General features: G+C 35.6%; 1 protein-coding gene across 2 annotated transcripts in view; it reads left to right on the top strand.

Annotated features, from left to right (window-relative positions):
• PRKG1 (protein kinase, cGMP-dependent, type I) overlaps window positions 1-13,231 on the top strand; it is a 1,343,769-nt gene that overhangs the window by 1,318,309 nt on the left and 12,229 nt on the right. For both annotated transcript variants that reach the window (XM_012659754.1, XM_012659753.1), the window contains exons 11-12: window positions 9,266-9,405; window positions 10,301-10,390. In XM_012659754.1, coding sequence (XP_012515208.1) covers window positions 9,266-9,405; window positions 10,301-10,390 — 230 coding nt within the window. The remainder of the gene's footprint in view (window positions 1-9,265; window positions 9,406-10,300; window positions 10,391-13,231) is intronic.

Genomic DNA, 13,231 nt, shown 5'->3' with positions numbered 1-13,231 from the left:
AGATAACCTTTTGAATGAAAATGAATCTATGCTAATTCATTATTAAAGGAAGTAACAAGTGCAAATTTCTTTAATTTGCAAGTGATTTCTATAAAATAGTCCAATCCTTTGTTCCTGGTGTAATGAAAAATAGAAAAGTATGGCATTTTTTCTATTTCCTCCAAACTGAAAGTTAAATGTCTTTTTAAATAATTAAAACAGAACCTATCTCTTCTATAAAAATAGCTTTGAATTTTTTGATCAATTTGAATTTAGATATATAGATATATAGGATAAACAGATATTTCATGATATTTTTTGTCACTAGCTGTAGAACCGATTGTAAGTCTGAAGGCAATTTACAGAGCAAATGAGACTATTGACATTTTTGATGAGAGATTAAGGTGAATGTGGGGAGGAAAAAAGTGTTGGGAAGGAGAGACTCTCTCTTGATTATCTGTCTCTTGTTCAAATGGCAGGTGGAATCAAACAAAAAGGCCATAGATAAAACACAATCAGCTACTCTTCTATGCTTTGAGTCACCGGTACAACAGAGCTGTGCCTCAGTGCCTCGTGGCTGAAAAGCTTTCCAACTCTGACATCTCTGTTAAACTCATCTTTTTCATTCTTTGTGTTATTTGGCATGTGACACTCAGGCTGTGACAAATTCCTTTTGCTCTCCTCTCTTATGCATCCTGTCGAACAAGCCAGATGCTATGATTCATTCTAAAGTTTCAGATATTGAGCAAGGGGAGAGAAAATCATATGATGTTACCGTGTAGTTCAGAGAAAGGTGAGGGAAATAGAGGAGTTACTGTGATCTATGCTTAAGTTAATAACAGAATTAGCATTTTGTTGTTCTTGTTAAGAAATGTTGGCAAATACAATCCAATACTAATCTGTAGAGTAGAAGCTCTCTGTTCATTTAAAGCATTTCATTTTCTTTCGTGAATGTATTAAGTTGTCTCCTTCTGAACATGTGGGCATTGTAGTTAGCTATGTCCAAAAAGTTATTTGAGTCATAGTAATACAATTGCTTTTTCATTCTCTGTGAAAGTAAAACTTCATTAAATTCAGACAGATGCATTTTTCCTAGTCCTTATTTTTCATTCAGTTGATTGGGACAATTAATTTAATTTATGACATTTAATTATGGGTTTTAATAGTAAAATATCATTTACAAGTATCCATTTTAGTTAACATTCCCACATATTTTAGAAATCATAGTAGTAATGATAAATCTCACACAGCACTTTTTAATTTTCAAAGTATTTTCATATATACCATCTGGTTTGATCTTACAATATCTTTTTCTATAAGAAAAAGATTGGTTTTATTCCCATTTTATAAGTGAGGAAAAAGAGGCTTCAAGAGGTCCTATGGGCTTACATATGATCACAGTTTGTATATTATTAAAATATTAAAAGCAATTAAAGTTGCTTTAATTGTCAAGCAATTAAAGTTGGCTCTCAGTATCCATGGGGGATGGGTTCCAGGATCTCTACCCACCAACCCCACTCCACCCGACCCCTGTGAATACCAAAATCCACTGATGCTTAAGTCCCTAATATCATATAAAAAGGCAGTAGTATCTGCATATGACCTACATACATTCTCCCATATACTTTAAATCATCTCTAGATTACTTATAACACTTTATACAATGTCAATGCTATATAAGTAGTTGTTATAATGTATTCTTCAGGGAATAATGACAAGAAAAAAGTTTGTATATGTTCAGTACAGATGCAATCAACCATTTTTTTTCCCTGAATATTTTCAATCCACAGTTGGTTCAGTCCACATATGTGGAACCCACAGATACACAGGGCCTACTGTACCTATTATTTTGACTAGATAATTTTATTTTGTGACAATTATGTACATTTTTGTTTAAGTTGATGCATGATTTTACTTTTTTTTCTGAAATTAGGACTTTTTAAAGTTTAGGACTTTCTATAAATAGCAGGTAAAGGATAACTTTTTTTAAGAAAGGTGTCACTATGTCACAGAAATTTGAGTAAAAAGAAATGTAACTTTTGGTTAATTGGGGAACTTTAATTGAAAGTCAAAAAATAAGCATATTGAGAAACATATTTCTGACATTTAGTTCCTTACAATATAAATTAAACATATATCTATCTCGCAAGTTAATAAAGAAAGAAATTAGAAATTATAGATACACATATTTTATGGATACTTCCTCTTTTAAAACATTTTTAACAGTTTAATGAAGTATAATTTACATACCATAAGATTTTTCTTAAGTGTACAATTCATTGATTTTTAGAATTGCACAACCATCATATAATCCAGTTTTAGAACATTCCCAATGATTACTCCAATAAGCACCCCTTGTGCCCATTTAAGAATACTTTCCATTCCCACCGCCAGCTCTAGGCAACCACTGATCTACTTTCTATATCTAAAGATTTGCCTTTTCCAGTGTATATTTTCTTACATTAAAATTTTGTGTTATGTGAAATGTTTTTATTTTCTACATGTGTGATTGTAAACCTAGTTAAATAATCTAAATACTCAGTTATTTAATATACAGGAACATGGTGCTTTTCTTCTTCTTGAATTCTATGGCAATTTTATAGCTACCTTATACCTGGCTTCAGCTTTGTTAATATACTCAACTTCTGTAGAACAGAATGTTTAAGTTGGTTCCTAAATATGCAATCTAAGGCCAATGTCTGACTGGAGTGTGACGAGTTGTTTGGCAAAAGGGGAATATTGGAAAATGGTGGAGATGAAACAACCTAGTGCTTTAGGGAGTCTAGTGGTTTGTCTACTAATGTTCTTGATTGTTAAAGTTTTATTATGGGCCTTTGGCCTACTTTGGTGAACCTGGCAGTTTGGCACAGTTAATCTGATAGGATAGGACACTCACACTTTCTCAGTCTAGCACACTGGCTTGCTAGCTTTCCTTCCTTCCTTCCTTTTCTCCTTTTTTTCTTTCCTTCTTTCTTTATAAAATTTTTCTTTTCACTATAGAACTTGTCATGAATTCCTTTAGTTACCTCAATCACAGACCATTGCCAAATTATTTCTGGGATTACTTACAAAGCCTTTTCCTCCCAGGTTAAAGAAAACCAAAAAATAAAGAAATGACTCTATGCTTCAGGACATAATACAGATTATCTGATTAAAATTTTGTGTTATTTTGTTTAGAGGAAATATTTGCCATTCCTATTTTGCAGCTATTAAAATTATGATGACTCTGCCCAGATTCCCTTACACTTTGGAGCCTGTTTTAATGTTCTTCTTGGAAAAGCTACTGCTATTGTTATCCAATGCATCTTCTTTGAAAGTTAGTAACACACAGAATACAACCAAAACCAATCCCTTCATATGCTGGGTTGAGAGATCAGAGAAAAAATAAAACCCCCACCCCCCAATAGAATATACACATATGTAAACTCAAGGTCATGCTTTCAGAGCGAACCATCATGTCGCCTTAAGCTACCTTTGTATTACTTAACATATTTCCTCTTTTTCCTTTGTCCCCAAGATATAGCCATGCCACATGTTTATTGGGCCATTTCCATAAGGTTAAACATAACTAACATGCCTTAAAAATGTGTATTATGTCACATTGCAGATGTATAGAGTTTTCCAGCTGGAATAAGCCCTTAGACATAATATAGTTTTGGCCCCTCATTTTTTGAGAGGCAGCCTGAGGCCTCGTGAGTTTATATGACTAATTATAAATTTATTAATGAAAGATCCAGGACTAGAAACAAGGTTTCTAGTACAAGCTTTTCTAAGCTCACTTCATCACCTTTGTTCTATAGCCTTAGCTTACCTAAGTGAGAGTAGGAAGTGGGTCCCTCTCTCCTGCAGTGCATGGAATTATAACTGCAACCACCTTACATGGAACTTTTACATTACAATGAGTCATGCCATATTGACACTTTAAGCCTTGAATTTAAGAAATCATTTTAATTACAGTGTAGTTCAGGAAGGAATTTTCTTCCAAAATAATGAAAAGATATCTATAGTGCAAAATAAACTATGAACTCTTAATGACAAGTTTAAATAGATGAATGGATACATATTCTATGGCCCAACTTACAGTCAATGATACCGAGCCAGTTTTAACCTTACTGTGATCATAACCTTTCTTCCCAATAACGGCAAAAAATTAGGTCCAGTAGGAGACAAACCTCTTTAAGGCAACTGCCTACCCCAGGTAGAAAGGAAGCATGTGCTCTGTTTAAATACAGCTAACAGGCCAGGCGCAGTGGCTCACGCCTGTAATCCTAGCTCTCTGGGAGGCCGAGACGGGCGGATTGTTTGAGTTCAGGAGTTCGAAACCAGCCTGAGCAAGAGCGAGACCCCGCCTCTACTAAAATTAGAAAGAAATTAATTGGACAACTAAAAATATATAGAAAAAATTAGCCGGGCTTGGTGGCACATGCTTGTAGTCCCAGCTACTCGGGAGGCTGAGGCAGGAGGATCACTTGAGCCCAGGAATTTGAGGTTTCTGTGAGCTAGGATGATGCCACGGCACTCTAGCCCGGGCAACACAGTGAGACTCTGTCTCAAAAAAATAAATAAATAAATAAATACAGCTAACAAATGCATCTTCAAAGCTCTTTAAAATGCTGATGGCATCACCTCTCATCTTCAGGCCAGTATTTTTTAGCATCAACTGGAGACTAAGAGTTAAGAACTTGTCAAAATCCTTGTCAGAAATTCCCACCTTAAGATTCACTTTGCTCAAGTATGCATTCATATGCATGGGCAATCTTTTACAACTAGCTTCCCAACCTTTATTTAGTTACCTATTAGCACTGAGGTGGGTTGAGGTGGGGATAGAAACAGGAACAAAGAGACATTCAGCTTGTGGTGGCTCATATTTTGAGGTAATAGCTTTGGGCTGCAGAGACCATTAAATTAAGAAGCACGTGTGAATAAAAGCAGCTCATATTTACTTAATATGTTATTCCAGACACTTTGTTTGATATATAGGCCCTTTATTTCACCTTTGTAGGTAGCCTGTGAAAATTGTCCCGATATTACAGGTGAGGAAACAGGAACAGAGAGAGTTTGAGTAACTTGTCCAAGATCACAAACAAAAAAAATTAGTTGAGACTTAAACAAAAGTAGTCAAATATCAGACTTGTCCCCCTCCTGACCAGTGCATTAACCTGTACACTGAGGAGGTTAGGATAGTCTGCAAAGGAGGACACACCTGAAGAACATGTCTAACCAACTAGGCTGGGAAGGATTCCTGGGGAAGAGGAAGTAGAAACATATGCATTCTTGTCCTCCTGTTTTGCCAACCTCCTTCCACACTCAAGACTAATTTCATAGCTCTAGCTGACCTGCTATAAAATAATAAAAATCATCATCCTTTCAAATTGGCACAATTAGACTTAGCATAATTAATTTGGCCTACAAGAAAAATAAAAAGCAAACTAAATTTCAATGTATAATTTGTCATGGATCAGGTTTATTAAAATACTTATATATTAAAACATAATACCTTAGGCTCACTAAATATAAATTGCTTTAATTTACTCTGAGGCTTTATTTTGAAAAAAATGGTAAGTTTTTTTTTTTTTTGAGACACAGTCTCACTCTGTTGCCTGGACTAGAGTGCCGTGGCGTCAGCCTAGCTCACAGCAACCTCAAACTACTGGGTTCAAGCGATCCTCCTGCCTCAGCCTCCCAGGTAGCTGGGACTACAGGCACCCGCCACCGTGCCCAGCTAATTTTTATTTTTTTTTATTTTTAGTTGTTTGGGTAATTTCTTTCTATTTATAGTATATACGGGGGTCTCACTCTTGCTCAGGCTGGTCTCGAACTCCTGAGCTCAGGCAATCCTCCCGCCTTGGCCTCCCAGAGTGCTAGGATTACAGGCGTGAGCCACTGCGCCCAGCCTATGATAAGTTTTTTAAGGAGATGAATAGTATAGTTCAGCCCAAAACTTGAATAGGTTGCTATGCTATATACAACTTCTCAAGGTCTTTGTATTCATGGAGTTCGAGTAGTAGAATCAATTTGAGGTCAGACAATGAAAATAAGTAGCTATTACAATTTAAAAGAAACTTTTAAATTTTTTCCATGACTAGAGTTTTACTTTTACTCATGTAAAAGTCAGATATTATAATTGTACAAAAGTTAAGCAATTCAAAAAGTAAAAAGAAGTTAAAAATCAACTAAAAATCTCCCTAAGGGAAAACGTTATTAATGAATGTATCAGTGAACACATTTCTGATTGGCTTTTCGTAAATTTATTTTAGATATAAATATAGAGTTAGATACACACTCACATACAAACACGCTATTTATAGGATCATAAGATGTAAGCTGGTTTGTAACCGGTGTCTTTTATTCATGTATGTTTTGATTAGTTTTCCATAATATTAGATATAATTCTAAGCCATCATTTGTATACCTGCATTGCATGGACATACCATAACTTATTTTTCCAAGCTCCTCTTGATAGACTTTTAGATTGATTCCAAATTTTTTTTGTTAGAAACAATGTCAAGTTGAACATTCCTGAATCATCTTTGAAAAGTTGTCAGTCTATCAGGAGATTTCTGATAAACATGTTAGTGGGGCTTTATTCAAAGAATTAACTCCCACATTATTGACTGTTGAGTTAGTTCACCAGTTGTTTTCAGGTGCTCTGACTTCCTGGTTAGAAGCCTGGCTTCTGTGATATTCTAGTGGAAATTGGAAACGGAGATTCTAAGGACTCATGAGGTTTTTTATAGAATGCAAAGAAGAAAGATGGTTCTAGCCCCCAGGACTGCCTCCACTCAAAGTAAAGACCAAAAACAGAAAGCCTCAGTAAGCTGGCTATATGTTCTGTAAACTTCTTGTAAGGAATACTTTCTAAATTGGCAACTACTAAGGCTGATTCGCAACCATCTCTATAGCTGTTACTTACCTCTCATGCCGTCTGCCACCTGCCAGCACTCATCACCCTCTTCCCACCCACCTTGGCTTCTCCTTGTAGTATTCAAGCAGTCAGGTGTCTCAATCCCCGATAACACATGGAGGTCCTGTTAAGTGCCTAGGAAAATGGCAAAGTGAGGCTTTGGCTGGTCTCCCAAACCACACACCTGGCATAAGTGAAGCTTAAAGGTAATAAATACATCTTTCAGCTTTTCTCCCAGAGAGTCTATGAGTTAGCTGATTCCATTAAACTCTGATTAAACTCTGATTTATAAAGTGCCATCACTGTGCGTTTAATTTGTTTTGTATTTAGCCGAAAGGAAGCAGCACATACTGGAAACAGCTTGGGCCAATGAGACCTGAACGCAAACCCCTTTCTGCCACTTGTAGTTTTGTGGCCTTGGGCAAAACATGAACCTTTTTGGTAAACCTTAATTTGCTCCTCTGCAAAAGCAACATTTAAAGAAGCAACATTTGATTTTCCCTATTCGGTACAGATTGTTGGGTAGGGCAAAGATACAAGCAAAGAGACCATCAAGAAATGCCCATTTCGTGGCACACTGTCATTTAAGATCACAATAACTGTATGAGGTAGCTAGTATTCTCCTCAACAAGAGTTAGGGCCCAGAGCAGTTAAGCAATGACCCAAAAGCCTGAGAGAGATTAAGTGGAGTTAGAATTCAAATCCAGACCCAAGACCATTACGGCTGAGTTCTTTCCTCCTACCATGTACACAAGTGAAAAATCTGTGTTGTCATCACTAAAGAGAATAATTTTTACATTAGCTGTCTGAACTCCACAACAGTCCTCAGTAGTTTAACTGGGTGAGACCGAAGAGGGAATATGACATTATTCCTTTTCCTCTCAAGTGCAGTACTCTGACCTAGCTCATTTTTCATGCCATCTTCCTTCTTTGTCCGCATTTCTTTTAGAAGTGAGTTTTCACTTTTTGGATTTCATTACGAACTACAAGCAAATTCATTTGTGAACCACACTAATCTGTCATCTTAAAGAGTTTCACAGACAGAGTAGAGAGCCTTTAGCTGGTAAAGGCATTTTCAAATATCCACTTTTTCTTCTAACCGGTCATATAGATTCACAAATGTTGGCAGCAAAGCAAGGCTTATTTATTGGAAGTGTCCTCATGCTCCCTTCTAAGGAGCTCGCCACATGAATGTCCTCTTAGATAGAATTCAATCTGTACATGCGTGCATGAAGAAGACACTTAAGAATTTCACTATCCCTGCTGATGAAGCAGTAAATAATTCACAACTAAAAAGGAGACAGCTCTACTTTAGCTGAAAAGCAGAAACAGTGTACAACGTTATTTCCCCGGGGCGTCATTAATTCTGAATAATGTGGGCTGTTTGGTATGGTCTTGAGGATTCTGCTACTCAAGAGCACTAGATGATAACACCCTTCTATTGCTATTAAATGATTAGTTCTATTATCTCTCTTCCTTTCCATACAAGTCACTTTGCTAAAATTTCTTATAAAACAGTGAACCTAGATCAGGAGGCTTTCTGAGATATGGCATTTGGAGGACACAGGCCACCTCCAGAACCACAGAGAGCCAAGTGGGCTGCAACAGAGGCATGGCACGTTGAAGACAGTAAGGCTCAGCTTAGGTCCCCCTGATTACTCAAGAGTAAGGTTTGAGGTCAGAGAGGGTTAATGTCATCATGCATGTTTTAGAAGGAAAAAAAAAATAGTTTTCAAAATCTTCTGAAAAAAATCTTGTTACTTTTTTTTTCTTTTTAAACTGTAGGAAGGAAAAAGACTGAGGGGTAAAAAGAGAATAAGAGTACAGGCAGTACTGAAAAAATAACAGGCTGCAGCCTCAGCAGAGGGAAGGGTCTTCCAATGAACATAAAAACTCTAAAGCCATTGTGGACTAGAACTTTGGAGGCAGAACATAAAGGCCCATATGATCTATTTTTGACATCTTTACTTGAAGTAAAATTGGAGAAGAAATTAGTTTTTATTTCTATTTTTGTGATTGAAAGAGAAAAACTTTTAAAAAATACTCAAACATATTACATAAAATGAAATGAAATAATAAAACTAAAATTAAGTACATTTTTCCTCTTCTGATCCACATGGGAACAAAATTAATTTGGAATCGAGTTAGTTAAAACTCTTCCAATTCAGTAAAATGAGATTGGATGATAGTTGTGAGACCTGGATTTTAAACTCAGCTCTGGCAAGGACTTAAACTGTGTGTGTGTGTGTGTGTGCGTGACTTGGGTGATGGTTGGGGTTCATTTAAGCGCTCTGTGCACCTGTTACTTGGGAATAACCATGCACTCTGTTATATTAAGTCTACAGGTTTTTTCTCACTTACTTTCTTCTCCTTTTCTTTAAGGTCCAGTTGAAAAGTGAAGAATCCAAAACGTTTGCAATGAAGATCCTCAAAAAACGCCACATTGTGGATACAAGACAGCAGGAGCACATCCGCTCCGAGAAGCAGATTATGCAGGGGGCTCATTCCGATTTCATAGTGAGGTAAGATCCTGTCCCAGGGACAGAAGCAGCCACTTGCAAGTGGCAGATCAACCACAAAACCCTCAGCCACTGTGCTCACTGTTGATGCATTTCATTCATGCAGAGAAACTTATTTTTTAATCTGATCTTAAGGAAGTTGTTTGATTTAAAAAGAAAAAAAGTTTTGATTCTCTCCTCCCTTTTTGAAAGAGAATCGGAGTCTCTAAAAAGAATGTGTTTTCTCCAAAGGAGGTACCAGAGTTTCTAACATTCCATTTTTATCCTCTTTTTGTACCCCCAAACATTACATAGACCTCTGGTGCTTCAAAGACAAAATGTCAAAAATCAAACTACTTAACCTTTAATTATTTGAATATTTTTTGAAGATCTAAAAAAAATGAAATGGCAGTGACCATTCCACCTCAGTACCAATAAGAGGATAATGGGGAGTTTTTTATACGCAGAAAAATTTTTGTTGTTAATTTTCCAGTGGCACTTGCTGAAAAAGGATATAGCATGAATTTAAATGAATGGCACATGAATTTCATACATGTCTATATTTGTAAAATTTAATCTACTTTATATTCATATACACTGCATGTTTATGACCATTAAATGTTGCTCAAGAGTCCTTGCTTGAAACAACAGCCAAATTGGAATTGAAAGAATCCCAAAAAACCCCCTTTGTCTATAATCATTAGGATTAATCCATTTCGAGGGAGAGATTAGCACCCTAGTCTCTCCTATTAAAATCCTATTCATGAGCCATTAGCTTCTTTTCCCTATTTGTGAACTTAGATCTTATACTTCTGATAAAATTTTGAGTTGGAAAATCAAAAATATAATCTGAGCCCTCAAAACTTACATGCTTTTAAAAGACAGTGTTTATAACCTTTTTCTCATTTGCAATTTACAGACTATACAGAACATTTAAGGACAGCAAATATTTGTATATGTTGATGGAAGCTTGCCTAGGTGGAGAGCTCTGGACCATTCTCAGGGATAGGTAGGAGACTTAAGAAATTTCTATTGTGTCTCTAAAAACATAGTTGCCCATGTTGGTCTGTAAGAAGAGTTAATATAATGAAGTATAAAAATCATATTTATACTTTACATATGCTTGTATTTCAATAGGTAAACATGAGGCACCACCCTCTATACCTATGTGATTTACTGCACATATAAAATTCACTGTGTGGCTAGCCATACAGGCTTAGTCCACCATAAAAATGGTACCTAGCAAAGTGTATATGCAGGCCTTAGATTAGCGTGAATATTGGGATTCGACAACTTTTTACCTGGAATTCAATTCATTGCTTTAACATGAAGAGAATTATAATTATGGATTACTATCAGTTTAATTATTTCACTCTTTTTCCAAATGGGCAGTCTGCCTTTCAGGACACTGAGAATTTTTTCCAAAGTAATTTTTTCCTCTACCTTTACATTGCTGTTTGGTAAAATCAACAGGTTTCCAGCCATCTCTTTTAGCCCTTGAGTGGTCTTAGGGTAAAAAAAATGAATCCACTTATAAATAGTATTTCGTGTAAGCAATCTGATTTAGGTTTACATTTTTACCCTTCCAGGGCAAGTAAAGTTTAGTACTTGTCTCTTTTAATTATGCAAATTCATTGCGTTTTAATTTTTCATCTCATAAATTTAGATAACTAGCAAATTATCTTTTTATTTAATTTATTCCAAGAAATGCCTCAGATCATTACCTACCCTAAGTGTTTACTTTTTAAAAAAAGACTGACGACAATTTTATTTAACATTTTCTTATGAATAATCTCTTGATTATTTCCCATGATCTACTGATCATTCAAGTCATCTTTGTTCCTTTGAGCATTCACCTTTAGACATCTATATTTTTCTTATTTGTTTCAATCTTGCTCCTAAGACTCTTCTTCATCTTTCTGAAACTTAGGTATAGATAGCCCTGATGTTCCCAGAGAGCCATGTAATTTTTTGACATTTGTCACTTTGTAGATATCCCAGAATGAAATAAATGGCTCTTTATAAAGTATTCATTTAAATTCTCATCTTCACTGGTGGTGTTATAGTACCTTCATATCTATGTACAAAATGCCCTTTCAGGTCTTTTATTCACATGGCCTTAGATATATATGTCAAACAATTTTTTTTTTACAATATTGTATACTATTATATTAGTGTTTTATTTCATTTCTTAAATTTAAGGTAAAAAAAACACAAGGGAGTGCATCATGTTGGCATTAGGGGATAGGGTTAATATCTGTGCTAAGCTATTACATCCATGTTATTATGTTATTGTTAGTTAATATTTGTGTGCAGATTATATGCTGGGCATTGTAACAGAGGCTGGGGATCTAGTGATAAATGGAACAGATGTGGCTCCACTCCTCAAAATTTATAGGCTGTTGCACAAAGCTAATATTTTGATTTGTGAGTTAATATCTGGTATATCCTAATGGGTTTCTACTGTATTATTTTTGACCTGACATTTCAACCCACTGACTTATTTGAAATCTCTTTCCTACTGCTTTCTAATTAGAATAGGAGAAGATTTACAGATAAAATTAAACGTGAAACCAATAATAAGCCACACAGAAAGAGGACCAGCTATTCTCTCATAACTTATTAAATCTTCTATTAACTTCTTTAACCAGAACAACTACAACAATAATAATGATAAAACTGAACCTGAAGGCCACTGATGAGGCATTAAACATGCACAGGCATCAATTTTCAACTTATTTTTGAGAGTAAATATTATTTCGTAATTTACCTTGTTTAACTTAATTTCACATTTTGTTCATAAATGCCAGACAACAATTCTGAGTGAGATGTATTTTGATTTGTCAGGGTAGCAAAGGTGTGCTACTAAGAAGCAACTTATCTTGGGAGGAGTGGATGGAGGGGAAATAGCAATTCATTTCTCTGCCTCTTGGTCCTTATTTTTTTTCCTCCCTTTTATCATACTTGGGTTTGGGATACACAGTTGCTGAGTTCCCCCAGTGTACTTAATAATCCATGAAGAGGCATAATCTGCAGAAATAATGGCTACTTGATTCTTCCCCGAAATTCAGAGGTGCTGAATTAGCAGTTATATATAAAGTCACCTCAGAATCATTATCCCCTGCCAACTTTCTTCCTTATATATGTATGTAGCCTTACTGCTTTTATTCTAAGTGACTTTTCTTTTTCCTACTCAAGATATTGCTGAAGGAAAACCATGATTTTGGACATTCAGGCTCCTATGAATATTGCCCCTGACTAGCTTTCTGTTTGTTTAAAATTAATTGTTAGAAAGAAATGAGTAAGTGGCAAGAGAAAGATTATGCTATTAGAGTGTATATGAAAATATTTGTATCCCAAAAAAAAAACAAACCATGAAATGTATTGAGTTTTCCTCTTGTGTCTGAGGACAGAAGCAGTGAAGGAGGAGCTTTTCTGAAATCATACAGGAAATGTATTTAGGCTGACCTTATTCATTACTGACATGGAAATACCTCTGAGCCTCAGAGATTTAGCACAGGAAGTCTCTGATAGCAACCCAGACATCCTCCTTCTCTCACCTCATAGCTGAGGTGACCATTTCCTGCCTCTTGCACTCTTGCTTCTCATCAACATAGGAAAGAAACACAGAGCAGTTCTTTATATGTTGTCAAGTAAGAATTAAAATGATGCCAGCTATATACACACAGAATTTTAGGACTGTTATTTATAATATTAGCTATCATGTTTAATCTTCCACTTTGTGACTTTTTGTCTCCCACAAGTTCTGTTCCATTATTTGCATAGGTTGGTACAAATTATATATTTTATTCACTTTATTTCCCTAACACTTAAAGAATTGGCAACCCAA

This window comes from Propithecus coquereli, unplaced genomic scaffold (genome assembly GCF_000956105.1).
Source record: "Propithecus coquereli isolate 6110/MARCELLA unplaced genomic scaffold, Pcoq_1.0 Scaffold63, whole genome shotgun sequence".
In the NCBI taxonomy this organism is placed as follows: domain Eukaryota; kingdom Metazoa; phylum Chordata; class Mammalia; order Primates; family Indriidae; genus Propithecus; species Propithecus coquereli.
This window is presented reverse-complemented; position numbering and strand designations above follow the sequence as displayed.